Source organism: Urocampus carinirostris, chromosome 15 (genome assembly GCF_059441175.1).
Source record: "Urocampus carinirostris isolate Australia breed hairy pipefish chromosome 15, RoL_Ucar_1.0, whole genome shotgun sequence".
Classification (NCBI taxonomy): domain Eukaryota; kingdom Metazoa; phylum Chordata; class Actinopteri; order Syngnathiformes; family Syngnathidae; genus Urocampus; species Urocampus carinirostris.
The window spans coordinates 23,958,695-23,978,224 of NC_142363.1; the positions used below are offsets into that span (position 1 = coordinate 23,958,695).

At 42.3% G+C, this 19,530-nt stretch overlaps 1 protein-coding gene and 1 non-coding gene across 2 annotated transcripts in view; both read left to right on the forward strand.

The window, feature by feature from the left end:
• The window catches only part of grin3ba (glutamate receptor, ionotropic, N-methyl-D-aspartate 3Ba), a 258,657-nt gene extending 239,559 nt beyond the window's left edge, over positions 1-19,098 (forward strand). Inside the window, exons 9-12 of the mRNA XM_088354891.1 lie at positions 8,103-8,254; positions 10,070-10,234; positions 15,642-15,709; positions 17,064-19,098. Of these exons, the coding sequence (XP_088211017.1) occupies positions 8,103-8,254; positions 10,070-10,234; positions 15,642-15,709; positions 17,064-17,946 (1,268 nt within the window). The 3' untranslated portion in view covers positions 17,947-19,098. The remainder of the gene's footprint in view (positions 1-8,102; positions 8,255-10,069; positions 10,235-15,641; positions 15,710-17,063) is intronic.
• trnai-uau (transfer RNA isoleucine (anticodon UAU)) lies at positions 11,555-11,648 on the forward strand. Its single transcript has 2 exons — positions 11,555-11,592; positions 11,613-11,648. It is a non-coding gene; the product is annotated as a tRNA-Ile (tRNA).
• Positions 19,099-19,530: the final 432 nt, after the last annotated feature.

The following is a 19,530-nucleotide window of genomic DNA, read 5'->3' on the forward strand; positions in this document are numbered from 1 at the left end:
GTTGTGGAACAAAAACAATGTTTAGGAGAATTGTTAGCATATGCTGCAGGCCACCAGAAAGGGTTTGCAGGCCCAAAATGGCCCCTGGGCTGTAGTTTGGGTACACCTAAAAATAAAATAAATACAGTATTGTACAGACGCTGCCCTACTCACGAACGAGATTCCGGACGATCGTTAGTTAGTTGCTTCAGTGCTATATTTTGTATGTTTAAAATGTATATAAGTATGTTAAAGGCTTGTATAAGTAACCTGGATTGTTTTGTACTAAAAAATAAACATTTCATAAAATAATATGCTCTATAAAGATAAATAAATTTGAGTTTAACTTACTTTTGGAAGATGCGCTTCAAGAGTTCCCCCTATGGTAAAAAGCTTTCTCATTCCACTTTCATTTCAAAAGAAACGGCTCGCCTCTTCTTTACACTTTACACCAACCATATTGGGCGGATACATGAGATATTAAACAATACAAATGTCAAAGTTCTTAGCGCGCTGGAGATAGTATACCTGTAAACATAGACAGTATAGAAGAGGTTCGGCAGTAGCTCAGGAGGTAGAGCGATCATTTTAGGATTAAGGGATCCCAGTTCGAATCCCGGCTTGTCCGTGTTACATGTTGAAGTGTCCTTGGGTAAGACATTGAACCCCCAATTACCCCCAATAAGCAGGTTAGCGCCTTACAAGGCTGCACAGATCACGGCCGCTATTGGGAAATGTGAAGCACAATGTAAAGCGCTTTGGGAAGTCATTGACTTGAAAAGCGCTATATAAATGCAGATCATTTCAGATCATTTCATTTCAAGAGAACTAGGAAGAGGAAGCAGATTTTTTCTTCCAGGTGGATGGTGTGTGACGTCTCACAGCGCCACACACCGGTAGCAGTGGAAAGAAGCACTACAGTAACGTCCTGTACTCGGAAAAAGGTGCACATATCTACATGACAGCAATGTCCGGGTATTTTTCGACATCCCGAAAAATATGTTTGTATCTACCGTTTTACGTAAGTCGAATGGCCGTCAGTGTGGGAGCGTCTATATTACCGACTCACAAAGACTTTTAAGAGCACAGGAGATTCTAAAATGAGAGAGGACAGAGGAAAAAATTGTGGAAGATAGCTCTGCAATAGCAGACAAGTATCTTAGAGTGCCATGCGCACGATCTCGTTTGATTTTTCTTAGGCCATTCGAAATTATTTGTTGTCGATGTTTTATAGTGGGGAAATTGCCATTAAGAGGGGGAAACTAAACATCCTATTCGACACCGTTAACTAAAAATGTTGTAAGGCAGGGACGCTGAATCCCGGGAGTATACTGTAAAGGCAAGAACCTGTGTGTTCAATCAGGACTGTCTCCTCGATCCAAGTCAAGATCTTCTCTTTCCCTTAGGGCAATGTGCTAAGCTCCTGTCTCATGTCCAATAAAGTAGGTCCGCTTCTAGCAGAAATATGGTCTTTGACTGCCTCAAGGCTGCAAGCCTCTCAGACTTCAACTAGCTTCTGCAGGACTTGTTCAAAGCTGCTAATCCAAGACAGGAGCTTCAAACAGTAAAGATGTCATTAGGGATAGCAATCAAACCAGAAAACTATCATTTGACCATACAAGTGTCCCTGATTTTCGTTCCTGTCAGCAAGCCCACGCAGAAGTCTTATAGATTGAAACTTAAAGTGCGTGCGTGCGTAGCGGCGGCGGAGATTTGTGCAGCATTTAAGTCCATAAGGAATGATAAGTGTCGGCCTGTTAGCATTCCATCATTTCTCCATTAAATGGGCAAACTGAGGCTTGCAATAGCAATGGTGACGTATTTTTGAGAGAGGAGGAGGGGACGAGGCGAGACAAAGTGAGCAGCGATAAGCGAGCGAGGAGAAAAGAGCGACGGAATGATGAAGATAAACAGAAGACTGAAATGAGAACGGAACAAGCGGTATTTGCAGAAAAGGACATTGCATGCTTTTGTTTCAAGACAGTATTACAGCAAGGGTTCTTATCTAGCAGACTAGAGAAACTCAAAATCTGCTAATTGTTTTAAATGTTATCTCTTGTGGCCCACACATGTTGACATCCTTACCAGATGTTTTTTTTGTATTACCCTTCATCACTCTGACATCACTGAAAGGTCATCCTGAACCTGAAAAAATGTCAGTCTTCTGTTGTAGCATCTTCATCTTGGAAAAATGAACTAGTGTTGTGGCACTCTGAGAGTGCACCTAGTACAGAACCAAATTAAGTCTGAGTTTTGAAAGGTTGGTACTCAGTCCAAACCAAGAGTTCAAATCAATTTAAACCACGAGGTTACCAAGAGTTTAAGGAATTGGCAGCAAGTAGATACCAGGACTTCAAGAAGGCAAAACCAATACAAAGTCAAGATCAAGGAGTTTGAATCAATATGAAGTCAAACCATAGGTTTAATTTAGGCAAGTTTAACTTAATTTACTCTCCAAGTGGAGCAAGTAAATGAATATTAAGATCAAAGCGGCGCTGCCACGAGCGGCTGCCTTTTCCAGCAGCTGCCCTATTGTTTTATTGTCTGCTCCTATCTTCGGTGTTTTTCTTCCCGTTTTGACAACTACACTATGGATTACTTCTATCCTATGGACATGGGTTTTAGCGCACAAAAATGCGTTTATTTAACGAATCAACTCCTTGCCCTGAAGAATTCTCGTGCCGGCATGATGAAGGGGCCTATCATGGAAGAAGAGCCGGAGCTAGCTAAGTGGCTAGCGGCGTTATAAGTCTTCGGTACTATCCGTAATCATGGTAAATGCGAACTCACGACCAAATAAGATCATCGAGTGCTGGTGGAAAACATCGAAGCGCACAGGGAGCGTAGTTGCTGTGTTTTGCGGAAACGTGCCTCACGTTTAGCATTCCGGACGCTAACGTGTAGCCACACGGGGCTACCCGGAGATATCCGGCTTCAACGCCGCTATACAGAGACACGAAAGCCGGGGGGAATCGGAGAGGAGGCGGACTTGCTAACACGAGGTGGTGTATCCCTGGATTTTCACAAAGAAAAGATTTCCATCAGCCGCAGGGATGTCGAACTTTTGGACTAGCGTGACGTCATCCACTCCGCTACAAGCACCCCTAGGGCATCATGTTAATCTGTTAATAAACAACGGGGTAGACTGCTGGAAGTGTGAATTTCCCTACGGGGATGAATAAAGTATCTATCTATCTATCTATCTATCTAAAGACGAAGACTATGGTGGGATAAGACATGTTCTCTTATGAACTGAAAACACTGTCTATGAGTAAGACTAAAGCCAAAACCAACACTTGAAGGGGTTGCAATGCGGTCAGGAGTCAAAAACTTTAAGGGAACCAAGACTTTGTAGGATAAGGAGAAAATTGGGGCTTGGAACTCAGTGGACCAAAACTACATCGGCTTCTACTTGGAGAGGTGAGATTGTTATGACAGACTTTACGAAACTGAGACTTTGACTGATTTGGACAAAGTCACGGTTTAGAGCTTATCTAATGTGAAGTGATAAGACATTGTCAGGACATGTACCTGACAAAAAAAATCCTTGATGATTTCAGGGGTTAAAAGCAAGTCAGAGCATTGTACTCCATAGGGCATATTACAACAGCTGTTACTAAGAGATGATGAGTCAGTCTTGGCAAGGACTTAACAAAACTGAGACCTTGAGGGTTTAAGACCAAGTCGTGGATTACAGCGTACTATATTGAGTTAATGGGAGATATTCAGCTCAAGGACATTATGAAACCATAGCATTTCAGGGGTGAAAACAAAATCAGGGTTTAAAGAATAATAGACCAAAAGTACAACAGCTTTGACTTTATGAAACCCTAACCCAGAAGGGGTTAAGCCCAACTCAGGGTTTGGAGTCTACTACATTGAGTGGATCAGTCCTATTCAGGTTAAAGTTATATCAAAACCTAGAGTTTTGTGGGGTTAAGATCAGGTCAAGGTTTAGAGAATGATAGGCCAAAACTAAAAGAGCGTCTACTTTGACGTGATGAGACAATTACGTAATGGAACCAAGACTTTGATTGTTTTAAGCCCAAGTCAGGATTTATATCCGACTATATTTAGTAAGTAATGGGACATATTTGGGACAAGGGCACAACAGACTTTGAGGGAGTCAAAAGAATGATAGTCCAAAACCACAACAGTTTCTACTTTGAGTTGATGAGAAAACTTTACAGAACCAAAACTCTGAGGGGTCATGGTTTAGAACAATTTGCTATTACAGAAGTGACAAGTTCATACCCATTGAAAATAACTTTGTAGAAAGAGCCTAGACTATAACCAAACAGATTTGGATCAAAACCCAATTAAAATTTGAAGTATTTTAAAGGAATAGAATGTTATCAGAAAACAACACTGATAAGTGAAAAAGAAGAAACCGGTGACCGTGCTCTGCACTTGAAGCGTCTCGTATTCGCCCATCATGTCTTGTGAAAAGGCCACCATGTTTCACTAACCTACCGTGTTTGTGTGTGTGCGTGCACACGCCCGTGCACAATGCACTTGGCTGCAAAGTGCTTGATTTGGATTCTAGCTGAAGCTTTGTGAGCCAATAAATCTTATTTCAGAGAGCATCTGCCCTTTAGCTAATTGAGGCCGACCCACTGACTGGTTTTGTTCCTCAGGAACGAACACAGCAGGCCTCGGCTGCTTTCGACATGACTACCTCGCTGTCACACACAGTGAGGAGAGGACCAATGTGCCTCTCTAGCCATGCATGCACAATTGACCTCTACCAAGGCTGAATAATTCTTCCTTACTGTATAATGCAAAAGTCTTGGGTCTTATATGATTTGCCTTTAGCAAAGCGGTGATCAGTATGCATAACTACAATTCAATATAGTAATGTTCTCCAAGGTCAATATAAAAGCAGGACCGAGTTCAGCCTTCTATGATTCCTGATCCAAGACTTTTAGTGTTTGAAACAGAGTAATAACTGTGACATGACAGGATCATGTCCAGTCAAAGACTTAGAGTAAATGTGCTCTGGTCTGAAAAATTGAGTCTTTGAAACCGATCAAATATTGTGACATGGCAAGAACAATTCAAGTCAAGAACGTAAGGGACTTGTCTAAAAGTTTTCATGTTTAATACTGACTAAATACTGATATGGCAAGATCAAGTCCAGACTTCGGATGCTTCAAATGGACTAAAGACTGTCAAGAACAAGAATAAGTCCATTGAAGAACTTGAAGGAAAATATTTGACTGTTTAAAACCAACTAAAGATCGTGGCATGGCAGGACCAAATCCAGTAAAATACCCAAAGGTGTCAAGATCCAAGACCTGGAGTGTTTAAAACAGACTCAAGACTTGGAGATGCCAGTACCAAGTCCTGTGAATGACTTAGTGTTTGAAAATTGTGACATAGCAGGCCCAAGTCCAGTTATGTGTTCTGGTCAAAGACTTTGAGTGTTGAGTGAAACAGACTGATGAATATATCATGGCAAGGGCCTGTCCAGTAAAGGACTTAAAGGACTTCTGGTCAAAGAATATGAGTGTTTGAAACAGACTAAAGACCCTGACATGGCAGGACCAAGTCCAGTCCAAAACTTGGAAATGTTTTGGCCTAAAACTTTGAGTATTTAAAAGAGACAAAGACAACACCAAGACTTAAGATATGAACAATGTCTGTCAATATTAGTCAAGTCAAGTCATTTTTATTTGTATAGCCCTAAATCACGAAGAGTCTCAAAGGGCTTCACAGATCATTACACTATATTACACAGACTATTTTTCAGAATATTATCATACATTCCCCTGCTCTGGAGCCCACGAAAAGAGTAGGTTATTTATATGCTATAGAGTAGAAGTGAGTTTTAAGCTTAGATTTAAACATTTCCACTGAGGTTGCAGATCGGATCTCAGGGGAAGAGCATTCCACAGCACCATACAACTGAAACTGTCCCGGACAAATACGATAGAAAACTGGAATCAAGTTGGGCTGAGTTAATAATGATAACTAGTTTTGCTGAATGAAATCTAATCCAAGATTTTGAAAAGTCTAACGAAAGATTTGAAGGTTTGAAACATCTCATCTCATCTCATTAGCTGCACCGCTTATCCTCAGTAGGGTCGCCGGGGTGCTGGAGCCCATCCCAGCAATCATCGGGCAGTGGGCAGGGGACATCCTGAACTGGTTGCCAGCCAATCGCAGGACACCCAGGGACAGACAACTCGCTCGCTCATTCACACCTAGGGACAATTTGGACCACCTGAAATGCATGTCTTTGGAATGTGGGAGGAAACCGGAGTGCCCGGAGGAAACCCACGCAAGCACGGGGAGAACATACAAACTCCGCACAGGACCAAGACCTTAGACCTTAGAACTATGCCGCACACACGCTAACCACTGCGCCGCCATGCTGCCTGGTTCGAAACATAGTCTGGAATAATTCAGTTGGGACCAAGTTTGTGCTAAATTAATTACTCTGAGTGTACATCAATGTGAGTGGTTTAGACCAGGGGTGGGCAACACAGTTCTCGATAGCTGTATTTCCTGCATGTTTTTGGAGGTTTCTCTTCTTTAACTCCGGTAATACAAATTATAATTTTGTTAAGCGAGAAGCCAGGAGCTTGTTATTGTTCCTAGTGATGATGAGCCTTTCTGACCAATTAGATGTCAGAAGTGACAGTCGTCACGTTGTAGTACCGCTCTGTGTTTTAGAACCTCGACAGAGGCAATACCAAAAAAGCTGGTACCAGGAACCAGGTTCTTTGTCATAAACGAAATTCTAAAAAGTTGAGTTGAGCAGGTACCATGTAATGGAAAAGCGCCATAAATGAATGAAACCGCAAAGAGGTTTGAGACAGCCAAGTTCGATATAGAATAGAATATACCTTTTTAGTCGCTTTCGTTCTTTGTCTTTTTTGTTTCTTTTTTGGATTTTCTTTCGGAGAATCTTCATCTGTAAATCGGCCATGTTGAACCACGTGTACTACAACCCTGAAAACTCCACGCGTGTGTTACAACATGGGATGTATTGTGACAACGAAATTTGACTTGGCACTCCAGGTCCACATTTTAGAGTGAGGATAAGGAAGACAAAGAGATAAAGGAACAAAGAAGATGTTTGTACTGTCCTTGTTGTATAGGCTTTGTTTTCCTCTGGAGGTGGGGTGTATGAGGGGGTGAGGGACAGACAGAGATGGCGGATCCAACTAGAAGTTTGATCTTACTGTACTCACGGTCGAGTGTTTTTTTCCCTAATTGCTCAGTCCACGTATTGAATGGATTTGCAAAGTACAGTCCTTAAACATGCCCGAATAAAGTCGCCGGCGACGATAAAAGCTCCGTCAGGGTGTGCAAGCTGCTGTTTATTGATAGCAGCGGGCAGGAGATTTAGCGCTATTCTAACGTTAGTATCCGGTGGAACGTTAGCATCCGGTGGAACGTAAACAGCAAGCACAATGACCACAGTTTGCTCCCTCGGTAGATAGAAGAGTCTACACGATACTGCTAGAAACTCTATATCGAGTGAGCAGTGTGTGTCGATGATTCGGCTGTTATTGTAGCGCATAGTCCCCCACCCGTTTTTACCGGAGTCTCCGGTTCGTTCGTGCCGGTGAAGCGTGCGTCCTGCTAGTTGGACTGCGGCGTCGAGGAAGCCAAGACCCCGTGATGACAAAAATACTCCAATTTCAGACGAAGTTGTTGGTGGCGATCCGCAGCTCAAATTCACTCATTTTGTGGACGATGGATCTGGCATTGGTTAGGAACATGCTTGGGAGCGCTGGTCTGTGTGGTCGCCTTCTTAGCCCAGGCCCGACTGGCAGCCTTTTTCTTTTGCTCCGTCGTTGTCGGCAGGCAGATCACCCAGGGAGATCCGGTGGTCTCTGTATATCCCTCGGGATGTTGTGGATGTTATTGTAGTTGCGAAAGGAGTCGAAGGGAAAATATGAGGGATAAAAGAACACTGAAAAACAAAAGACGAACTGGAGCCCGTGAAGCCGCTGCACTCACGCGCACCGCCATCTTGAAACATTTAAATATAAATAATAATAATTTATTAAAGACATATAAAGACTATGATTATCACTCAAGCGTCAAGAAAACGACAAGGACTTTCACGTCATTCACCAAAGTCCTCATCTAAGGTCTGTCTCTTCCAGGTTACGGCATCGGCCTACCCCAAGGTTCCCCCCTAACCCGCAACGTGTCCGAGTTTGTGAGCCGCTACAAGTCGGACGGCTTCATGGACATGCTGCACGACAAGTGGTACAAGGTGGTGCCCTGCGGGAAACGCGTCTTCGCCGTGACCGAGGTGAGTGACGGCGCTCCGCGGGTGGGGTTCTGGACTCCAGCCGGCCGTCTTCGTGTATTGCGTTTAAAGGCGACACTTCTAGAAATAATACTCCCTGTGGGACGCCGCCTGCGAGCCAACTGTCACACACAATTACACAGATGCACATGAGGACACACAAAAATGCCTGAACAACAAACACAACTACTGGGTCAAGGAGTTCAGCAGCATTTTGTCTTGTGTTAACTGGTAAACATTTTATATGACTCTTAAGGATGCAGGGTTTTGGAATATGATACCTTTGAATGTTTTACATTGGATCTCCCAAGGTAGTGGGTGTTAAATGGGAAACTCTTCCGTCTGGGGACAGTTAAGAACATTCAAGGGACTACTTGAGGCTCTAAACAAATGTAAATATAATAATTCATATTAGAATAATTTTAAAGTGATTATCATATAATCTCAATATGTGAGGGAAATCAAAATACTGTACAATAAATGAATGTTGTTTTAGAAGGGAATTTATCTTAAAATACAGGTAAAATCTGATCTTTTTTTAGAACAGAAATCAACTAAGATACTCGGGAGAATATTGGAATAATTGCTTGTGCACATTGCAAAAACTGTCACGGTTGCCATGGCGCCCAATTGGCCCCACCCGTGTGGCGCCAGCTGCAGCTTGTTGAAAGATTGGCTCCCTGTCAGTATTTAAACTCGGTCCTGTCCGTCTTTGTTTTTACATGGCAAGCCTTTTTTTAGCCTGTTTTTTTGCTCCTGTTTGTCTTCCGTTCCAATCTGTTTTGATCTAGACCACGTCTGCTCTGCCGTCCCGAATTCCAACCTGTTTTGATCGCGACCACGTCTGCTTTCCCGTCCCGAATTCCAACCTGTTTTGATCTCGACCACGTCTGTTCTGCCGTCCCAAATAACGATCCATTTTTGTTCTCGACCACGTCTACTCTCTTCTCCTGGCTTTCGACTTGTTTCGGATCCCGATCACGTTATTGCTCTTCTATCCCGGCTACTGACCCATTTTTTTTCCTTCCCGACACCGCCATCGCTCGCCACGGAACTTGGGGATCAAATGTTTTAATTTAGCTTTATTTTATTTATTTTTCACAGTTAACAGACAACAACCAAACAATTTAAGCTACAAAATGTAATACTTAACGCTTACCATGCTGTATGTTTACCTATGTTAGAAAAAAATCCCTGAATTTTCTAATTTGACTTCTGTTATCCAATTATATGAATGGGACGAATAAAGTACCTTTCTATCTATCCATCTATCTATCTATCTTTCTATCTATCTATCTATACTGATTAATTTTTCTGGACGTACTTCTGCCTGCATGGTAAAAATACCACAGGTGTGTCTATCTATAAGGAGTGGAAGTCACAGTTGAATCCATCCGTATATAGTGTACTTTTGGCTAGCCACGTCAGAACACATCTTAAAAATACTTGATACACAGCAATGTAGATCACTTTTGGATAGAACAAGCACAGTTCTTTCGGTGACTGACATTGGAAAAAACATGAATTAATTATGTCAAAATAAAATGTGAAAATTTCTGTAGCGACGTCGCTCCCGCTTCACCCTTGAAATCGGAACACCATCTATATGGGGTTACTAATTTTTCTCTAGGGATGTAGACGGTTCATTCGGATTTCTCCAGAAATCCAACATTTCCGATGGGATTATTCCCTGCATTTAAACGTTTCCATTCTTTCTTTTTTGAAAGACTCCCTGCTGGCTGCCTCCATTGTTCAGCTGACATTTCTGCTCATTTCCACATTTGTTTCCTTCTCACATTCCAACGTTGCTCTCTGCAGACGCTCCAGATGGGCATCCAGCACTTTTCGGGTTTGTTTGTGCTCCTGTGCATGGGAGTAGGCGGAGCTTTGCTGACCTTGGCTGGGGAGCACACCTTCTACCACTTGGTCATCCCCAGACTCCGCCGCAGACACAGCATGCAGTATTGGCTTCACACTAGCCAGGTGAGTGCAAACACAAAAACACACGTTTTAGTGTAGGTACTTTAGCTTCTGCAGTTATTTTTCAAAGGAACATGCCCCATCTACTGTCAGGAACCTGCAAGTGCAGGGGAAATTGTCCTTATAAATGATCAGGGTTGCACTCTTCTTTCATTCATTACATTTAAGGAGTGTAAATGTTGTCTTGATCTGCATCTAGGCTTGTAACTAGGTTAGAATCAGGGTTGGGTAGGGTTACTTTAACTTGATTACTTTCAATTACTTTTGGATTACTCCAATACCAATTATGCTAATAAAAGACAAAAGAAACCAAATATGAATAAAATGGCTAAATTTTGTGCAGGCTTGGGGAGTAACGGAACACATGGAACGGCAAAAATGATGTTGGCAAGCTGTTTGGATTTATTTTCATTTTGTTTCTGTCGCATTTTATGTTAGTTTTGCCGGAGATCAAAGAGATCTAAGACGTGTTGTGAGTCATCATTTTATTTATATTTAGTCTCTTTTGTCTTTTATTGGCATATTGGGTATTGGAGTAATCCAAAAGTAATTGAAAGTAATCAAGTTAAAGTAACCTTATCAAACCCTGTAAATGATTAACATGAATTGATCAACAATGAGCTCCAGAGGGTTTTATTATCAAACAATAAAAGCTATTTTACATTTCCCTTTTATTGTCATTATATTGCGTTACAATCTTCTAAAACAATTAGAGTACCAAATGTGTTTTCTGAATTCAAACTGGGTAATGTGCCAACATGTGCTTCCGCCCGGTCTCGAATTGGAGATTTGTCCTGTGTCTTGCAAATGTCCTTACCAATGTGGGCAGAATCAAGTAGCTAATAAGTCTAATAATGACAATAGTAGTCATAGTCAGAATTAAAAAAGCATGTATGGCATAATAACTAAAAATTGTAAGCCTTCTTTTGGTTTGCAGACTTCTGAGATAAATTTTGAAAGCTGGTCAGCTCTAATACTAATTTGAAATTGCCTTAGGGGCCAAATATAGATACATTGCATATATAATTATGTGCAGGCCAGATTTTGACATCTATGCCCTAGAGCAGGGGTCGGGTACCTACGGCTCACGGAGCCATATATGGCTTTTTCCATGAGTTCATAGGACCAGGAGATAAAATTGTACTCTCAAATCTCATCTGTAGTGAAGTAGCACCAGTATTTAGAACGGTTCGGTCCAGTATTTAGAGAGAATATTTCCCACCACAGTTTACAGTCAGGGTGTCAAACTACAGACCCCGTATGTTGCTCAGAAGTTCCTATTTTATCTATGCTCATTAAACATTGGATTTATGATATTGCAGAGCTCCAGTGGCGCAATCGGTTAGCGCGCGGTACTTATATGACAGTATTCAGCTGAGCAATGCCGAGGTTGTGAGTTCAAGCCTCACCTGGAGCACAGTTTTGCATAGAGTCATGCAGACCGGTCTCCCTTTATTTTATGTACAAATACCTGGGCACTACATTTGACAGCGTGCTGAAGTTCTCTTCAAATGTTGAAGAGATCTTCAAGAAATGCCAACAAAGACTGTATCTGTTCAGGAAACTCAAATATTTTGGGGTCAGTAGTAACATCCTCAACACCTTCTACTACTCCTTCCTTGAGAGTGTGATCACCTTCTCCTTCATTTCCTGGTTCCACTCCTTAAGTTTACTGAATAGAAACCGCTTGTTGAACACTGTAAAAGTCTGCTCCAAAATAATATGCCAGCCTCTAAGAGGTCTCTCAACCCTGTGTGAGCAACAAACCACCAAATCCTACCCTACACACATCCTGTTCCCGGAGCTTGTCTGGCTGCCGTCAAGACGCAGACTTTGCCACCCCGGCAGCAGGACTCAAAGGAGGAAGACTGGCTTCATCCCCAGGGCTGTTCGGCACCAGCAATTGCAGCCCCCCGCCCCCTAGTGTTCAGTAGTGTTCTGCCCCCTGCATCATTCACAACAGTGCTCTGAATCATTTATATTGGTACTTTTTACACATTTGATTCACTTTTAAATGGTAAATGATAAATGGTCTGCATTTATATAGGTGCCTACCTGCTTTTAAACATTTTATTCAGTCTTATTTATTGTATGGATTTCAGCACTTTAGCACTTTACGGTCGAACATTAGATTATTGTATGTATGTGCCCCTTGGAGACAAATAAATTGTTTTGATTGATTGATTGATTGATTGATACCACCTAATGATTAGAATAAAACTCCTAACATATCTCCTATTTGTATTGACAATGCTGATTGTTTCTTGTTTATTTATGCTCCATCGGCGCCATCTGCTGCACCCCTGCAGTAACAGACGGTCTGCTGTGCAGTTTCTTTTAGTCTAAGAACTACTTTCGACCTAAAACGGTGCTCTTAATAGAAAAAAATATCAAAAATTTGGAAATGTTATTTATCCATTGCGATATATGATTCTCAATATTTGGCAGCTCAGCTCTTAGCTTGTTTACAGCATCCATTATCTGCACTGCTTATCCTCAGTAGGGTCACGGGGGTGCTGGAGCCCATTCCAGCTGTCTTCGGGCAGTGGGCAGGGGACACCCTGAACTGGTTGCCAGCCAGTCAAAGGGCACAGAGGGACAGACAATTAGCTCGCTCATTCACACCTAGGGACAATTTGGACTGGCTAGTTAACCTGACATGCATGTTTTTGGAATGTGGGAGGAAACCGGAGTGGCCGGAGGAAACCCACGCACGCATGGGGAGAACATGCTAACTCCGCACAGGAAGGTTTGATCCCATGACCTCAGAACTGTGCCTCTGACGTGCTAACCACTCACACGCCCTGTCGCCCTTGTTTACATCATTTATACTATATCTGTTGTTGCCCTTGTTTCTAAAATATTTACAGTCTCGGGCAACCTCACATAGTGCTATTTCATTTTCTAAAGTCCTAGCTTTCAATGTTTTATTGAGAAAACTGATGCGCAGTTTTGCTCTGAGACATCAACAAAAAGTCAACAAAACGGACGGCGTAAAAGTCACGCATGCCCTGCCGTTAAATGAGAAGCTCTTGGCAGTGGCTTTGAGTTATTATTAGAAATGTGTCAGTGGCAAGAACATCAAGGCTTGGTTTTTAAAAAAAAAGGGCAACCCCTTAAGGTGCTCTGCAGCATCCATCCCATAATCTGCTCTTATACCAAAGCGTCACGTCTTACGTCTCAGGTCAAACCCACCCGTTGCGTTTTCTTGTGCTCGTATGCATCGTTGGAGGGAAAAGTCTTAAGCTGCTTCGCGTTTAAGCTTGAATTGACTGTCGGGATAATTTGATTAAAATGTAAAGCGGGCTCTATGAGCCGTCACTGTGTGACAAGAATAATGGCTCTTCATAATTCATAATTTTGTTTCTCCACTCATCTCGGGGACGATCAAACGATCGGTCTCAGGTTGTTGAGCCTATTTTCAAATTTGGAGAAGGATGGGTGCCCAAGACACACATTTGAAGACAAATATAAATATATATATAGAGCGCACCTGATTATAAGCCGCTCTCACCACATTTTAAGGGGACTATAGAGCGCACCTGATTATAAGCCGCACCCACCACATTTTAAGGGAAAGACCGATTTTGTACATACACAAGCCGCACCTGTATATAAGCCGCATGCGCCCACATTCAAACATGTAACACAAAATTAACCCAAATCTGACTTCAAGTCCCGCGATTGAAACTAAATGTCCTTCATTAAAGTCCACAGTCCAAAAATCACAGCCGGCAAAATGAATGGAAAATGATACCGGTACTTAAGGTTTAATGCAGACCTGCAGAGTCCGGGTCCAGTTGAAAGTAATCCAAGGAAAAAAGTGTATATTTCCAAAGGTAAGGGTGGGAAAAACATATCAGATGAACACATTTATTCACGCAACTCCTTTTTCTTTAACCAACTTTTTACCCCCTCTTCTTTTCTTGTCTGTCCCTCACCTTTAGCGGTCCCCACTCAAACTCGGCACCCCACGTTTGTTCCGCCACTCATTTTTCGTTCAACCGTGCAAATCATATCAGAATAAATGTCTAAAATAAATACAAATAAATACATTACAAAAATGTACAGTTGCAAATACATATTACACATGGGTTACACGTATTTACAAAGAAAGACGGTACACCGAGAGAGTTTTCAAAGCTTTAATAATAATAATATATCTTTGACAGGGCAGTTAATGGTAGCAACATTCGAGCGCCGCTAGCGGGCGTTAGAAAAATTACATAAATTGGCCGCATCACTGAATAAGCCGGCTACCTGTAACCTGATTGTGTTTCCTGTATCAATCCCCGATCCAAGCTCCGTTCTCCTGTATGTTCTGTCATATGAACTCGTTCACAGATAGGAGGATGACTAAATAGGGAACGAGTGGCAGCTGGGGCTGAAAGAGTCAGCGCGGGTGAGGGAAATTTACAAATCATGACATTATCAATCCAAAACTTTCACTGACAGTCTGAAACTGACTGTGAAAGCATGCCTCCAAGTGACACTTTTCACTATCTGTCCAACACTATCATCCACTATCTGAGTTTGAAGACTTTGTTTAAAAAATGTCATTACCAAACTGGTCTTATATTTTTTTTCTTACTTTTTTTTTTACAATTTTGTTTTATTCTTGCGCGTGATAAAGACTTGATTAAACCAAAATCAAACTCAGTTTTGTTCCCGGTGTTTTTCTGTTTTGTTTTGTTTTTTTAATACGCACACTTGTTTTGGTGATAAAGGCAGTTGCGTGAGACTTGCATCTAATATGCCAGTGCGCAAATATGAGCTGCCAAAAATGTATTTGAACCAAGGAGAGTGCGCCCTTTAAAACAGTGCGCCAATTTGAACCGGCCAATTAACCTGAAATGCATGTTTTTGGAATGTGGGAGGAAACCGGAGTGCCTGGAGGAAACCTACGCAGGCACGGGGTAAACATGCAAACTCCGCACAGGAAGGCTGGCAGCTGGATTTGATCCCATGACCTCAGAACGGTGCCACACCCGCTCTAGCCGCTCACCCACCGTGCCACCCTCTGTCATATGAACTCATTCACAAATAATTTCATTTCTAAATGAATTTTTCTTCTTTAAAAATATTTAATCCAAATTTAAAGAACAATAGCCTCACTCTTGCATTATTCAGGGATCCATTTTGAAGAAGCCATTGTGAATTCCAGTGGCCCATTCAAAAAAAAAAACTTGCTCTCAATATTTGGACCAGCAGTGAGCAAAATGGGAAGCACGTATTTTCAACAAATGGATGCGTTAAAGATTTGGAGATTTTGTCATTGCTCGTGGGCGTGGCTCACCAGGCCGCTATAAATCAATAAATCAGTCAGCTTCGCAAGGTCAGACAGGCTTTAATATTCTCTTCGTTTGTTGTTGTTTTTCTGTAAATGTCTTTTTTTTTTTATATTTCCCAGAAAATACATCGAGCCCTCCACACGGCATATGAGGATGAAGGCAAGGAGCTGACGGGCCTTGAACAGAAGTAAGGGAAACATCCATCCATCCATCCATCCATCCATCATCTAGACCGCTTATCCTTAGTAGGGTCGCGGGGGTGCTGGAGCCCATCCCAGCTACATTCGGACAGGGGGCAGGGGACATCCTGAACTGGTTGCCAGCCAGTCGCAGGGCACACAAAGACAACTCGCTCATTCACACCTAGGGACAATTACCCTCACATGCATGTTCTGGAATGTGGTAGGAAACCGGATTACCCGAAATGAACCCACGCAGGCACGGGGAGAACATACAAACTCCACACAAGAGGTTCCATCTCATGACCTCAGAACTGTGCCGCACACGGGCTAACCGGTGTTTCGAATCGGTGTTTTTCGTCCCATTTGACAACTACACTTTGGATTACTTTCTATCCTATCGTTATGGGTGTTAACGCACAAAAATGCGTTTATTCGAGGAATCAACTCCTTGCCCTGAGAAATTCTCGTGCCGGCGTGATGAGGGGGCCCTATTGTGGATGCAGAGCCGGAGCTAAGGCTAAGCGGCTAGCGGCGTTATAAGTCTTCGGTACCGTCCATAATCATGGTAAATGTGAACTCTCTACCAAATAAGACCGACAAACTGGCTGTGCTGGTGAAAAACATCAAAGCGTACAGGGAGTGCAGTTTGCTGTGTTTCACGGAAACGTGGCTCACGTGTAGCATCCCGGACGCTAACGTGGAGCTATCCTGAGCTACTCAGCTTCAGAGCTGTTAGACAGAGACACAAAAGCCTGCGGGAAGCGGAGAGGAGGTGGACTCGCTATATACGTGAACACGAGGTAGTGTAACCCTGGGCACAAAGATTTCCATCTGCTGCAGGGACGTCGAACTTTTGGACTAGCGTGTGACTTCATCCACTCCACTGTGGCTAAACTACAACACAGCACCCTGAGGCCATCCTGTAATCTGTTGATAAACAACAAAAGGATACTATCCATCTATCTATCTATCTATCTATCTATCTATCTATCTAACCACTGTGCCGCCGTGCCGCCTTTATTAAATATATTGTAGTGGAAATTAATTCAATTGTTGTTTTGCTTTTTCTTCACAAATGCACGCCAAAAGATCAAATCAAAATTAAGGGAAATAATAATGAGTTAAAAAAAAAAACTCAAATATAATTTTATACTCAAATCTTACATCCCTGAATCATAATTTAATTGTGAGCCTCCAAAAAGAGCCCAGCCCTCCAGTCAAGGCGTACTTTATTGCCATTAATTCCGGCCCCCATGAGAATGTTTTTCTACTATTTTGCCCCTGAGCTAAAATGAGTTGGACACCCCTTTGTTAGACATTTTCTGCATAAAAATGTCGGTTCCTTTTGTGTTCCTCTAGCGCCTCCTCCTGCATCTCAGAGAACTGCAGCCTGCACAGGAAACAGCACCAGCAGCCTCCCTTGCCGTCTCCGCCCAAATCCCTCCCGGCATCCGGCTCGGTGGCCGACAGCGGCAGTTCCTCATCTCCATCCCACGAACCCAAAGAAAAGCGGGTCCACTTTGACCTTGACACCCTCCACAGCTACCGTCTGCGCACCCACACCGCCTCTGTGCGAGGACGCCCGGGCATGGTGGGCCGACCCGGGTTGGGTCTAGGCGGTTTGGGTCTCCCCGGCCTGGGGAACTTGAGCCTTCAAGCCAACGGGGGTCCCGTTTCTGCGCTGGCCTCTTCGGGTTTGGTGCTCTCCCCTCTGGCGGTGAGGGGCGGTCAGACCAGTTTGTGGGAAGGGGAACTTCAGGAGCTCCAGGAGAAGATCGAGATCTTCCGAAACCAGTTGAGGGAGGCTTTGGCGAGGAGGGCGGAGATTCAGACGAGCTTGGAGCGAGAACGGGATCGGGACCGGTTGAGGGTCCAAAACATCAGCACGGACAAAACCAGTGCCACTCAGCCTGAAGGACCGGGCCAGACCCTCAACAACCAACCTACGCAGGTCGTCCTGGCTAACCTCGGCAGAACCGGTCCACTGAACACCATCAACAGTCTGGACCGAGGGCGAGCCCTACAAGCGCGCCCGGTTCCCACAGTGATGGATAACCGCGTTAGCCAATCACGCGTATCTTCCTCTGCCAGTTTGGACCGAAGTCGGCCCGGCCCGCCCGGTCCCGGCCAGTCGGCTCGGAACTCTCTGAGCCTGGACCGGCAGAAAGCCAACCTGGCGCGTGTTCTCAGCACTTTAGAGAGGACAAGAGCTAGCCAATCAGACGCAGGGGGCGGGGCTTGATTGGATCACTACTGAGGGGAATGAGTTCATAGCTGCGGGAAAATAGGTATTGTGATTTATTACAGAGCCATTTTGATTCAGAATGATTCAGAAAGGACCATCTTTATACATTTTTGTGGAAAAAAATCTGATATTATGAAATTTAATTTTCAAGTATTTCAATTTTATTTAGCATTGCATTTCAATTTTTCTTCCCGTAATTTGAATAATTGAATAATGTATTATTTTTTTTAATTTTTAAAATAAGATACATTTTTATAGGAACGCTTTTGTGCTTCATGTTTGTGTTCAATCAATTGGTTTTGATTAAATTTACTTATTGCGCATTCAAAACTAAAATTTATATTATTTTCCTCCCTCATTATTAAGGTTGTTTTTTTAAATATTTTATTCTCCTATCATTATTTATTCATTTTTAAGAGATATTTTTAAAATGAATGTATTTATTTTATTCTAAGAGGTCGATGTATTATTTTGTAAATGTTATCAAAAAGCATCTTATTTGCGTGGTAAATATGTTTATGTGGGCCCTTAAAGGAAAAAAAAATAAATAACATATTTTATTTTAGTATAACGAATTTTTAACAAGATAGAAATATTTGGATGAGTAATGCATAATTACACTTTCAAATCAATGGGATAAAAAAGTATTATATTTGTATTATTCATCATTAATGTATTCATATTTCTAAGAAAATATATATGTAGTATAATATGGAATGTGTTACAGTTTGGCCATATACATCTGAATAGTATTTATTTTTTCAGAGAATTTTGTATTTTTATTTGATTCTATACAGAATAGCAGTGCAGTTAACTCAAGTACAGAATTGCATTTCAGTTCTGCTCTTATCCAGTAGAGAGCGCTATCGCTCCCTTTCCCGCAGCTATGGACGCCTTTCTGAGTGAATGAGAGTAATTGTCAAGAAATCTATTTTTAAAACGGGATACAAGACTGAGATATTGTCGGCCATTGTGAATTCCTCTTTTTTCCCATCTCCAGTCAATTGTGTGCAATATGACTGCGGTTTTTCCGAAGTTTTTGCTCAAAGGCTTTTCAACAAAAACAGTGCCGCTCATAACTGACCATTTTGCATTCGAGCGCCGTGCTAAAGAACAAAAACTACTTTTCACTCATCAAATTATAGACAAATGTAACCACATTCATGGAGATTTTATGCTATGGATCATTCCATGTTTTGAAATAAACATTTCTATACATACGAAAGGTGCATACTATCTCACTTATATTCGGGGGGGCGGGGCAGAGCTCAAAAAAGGGGTACACAAAATGTATGTAAAATTACTAACTGTGCAGGCTTGGGGAGTAACGGAATACATGGAACGGCAAAAATGATGTTGGCAAGCTCTTTAGATTTATTTTCATTTTGTTTCTGTCGCATTTTATGTTCGTTTTGCCGGAGATCAAAGAGATCAAAGCCAGGAGAGAACGCTTACCACGTGTTGTGAGTCATCATTGTATTCATATTTAGTTTCTTTTGTCTTTTATTAGCATATTTGGTATTGGAGTAATCCAAAAGTAATCGAAAGTAATCCAGTTAAAGTAACCCTACACAACCCTCC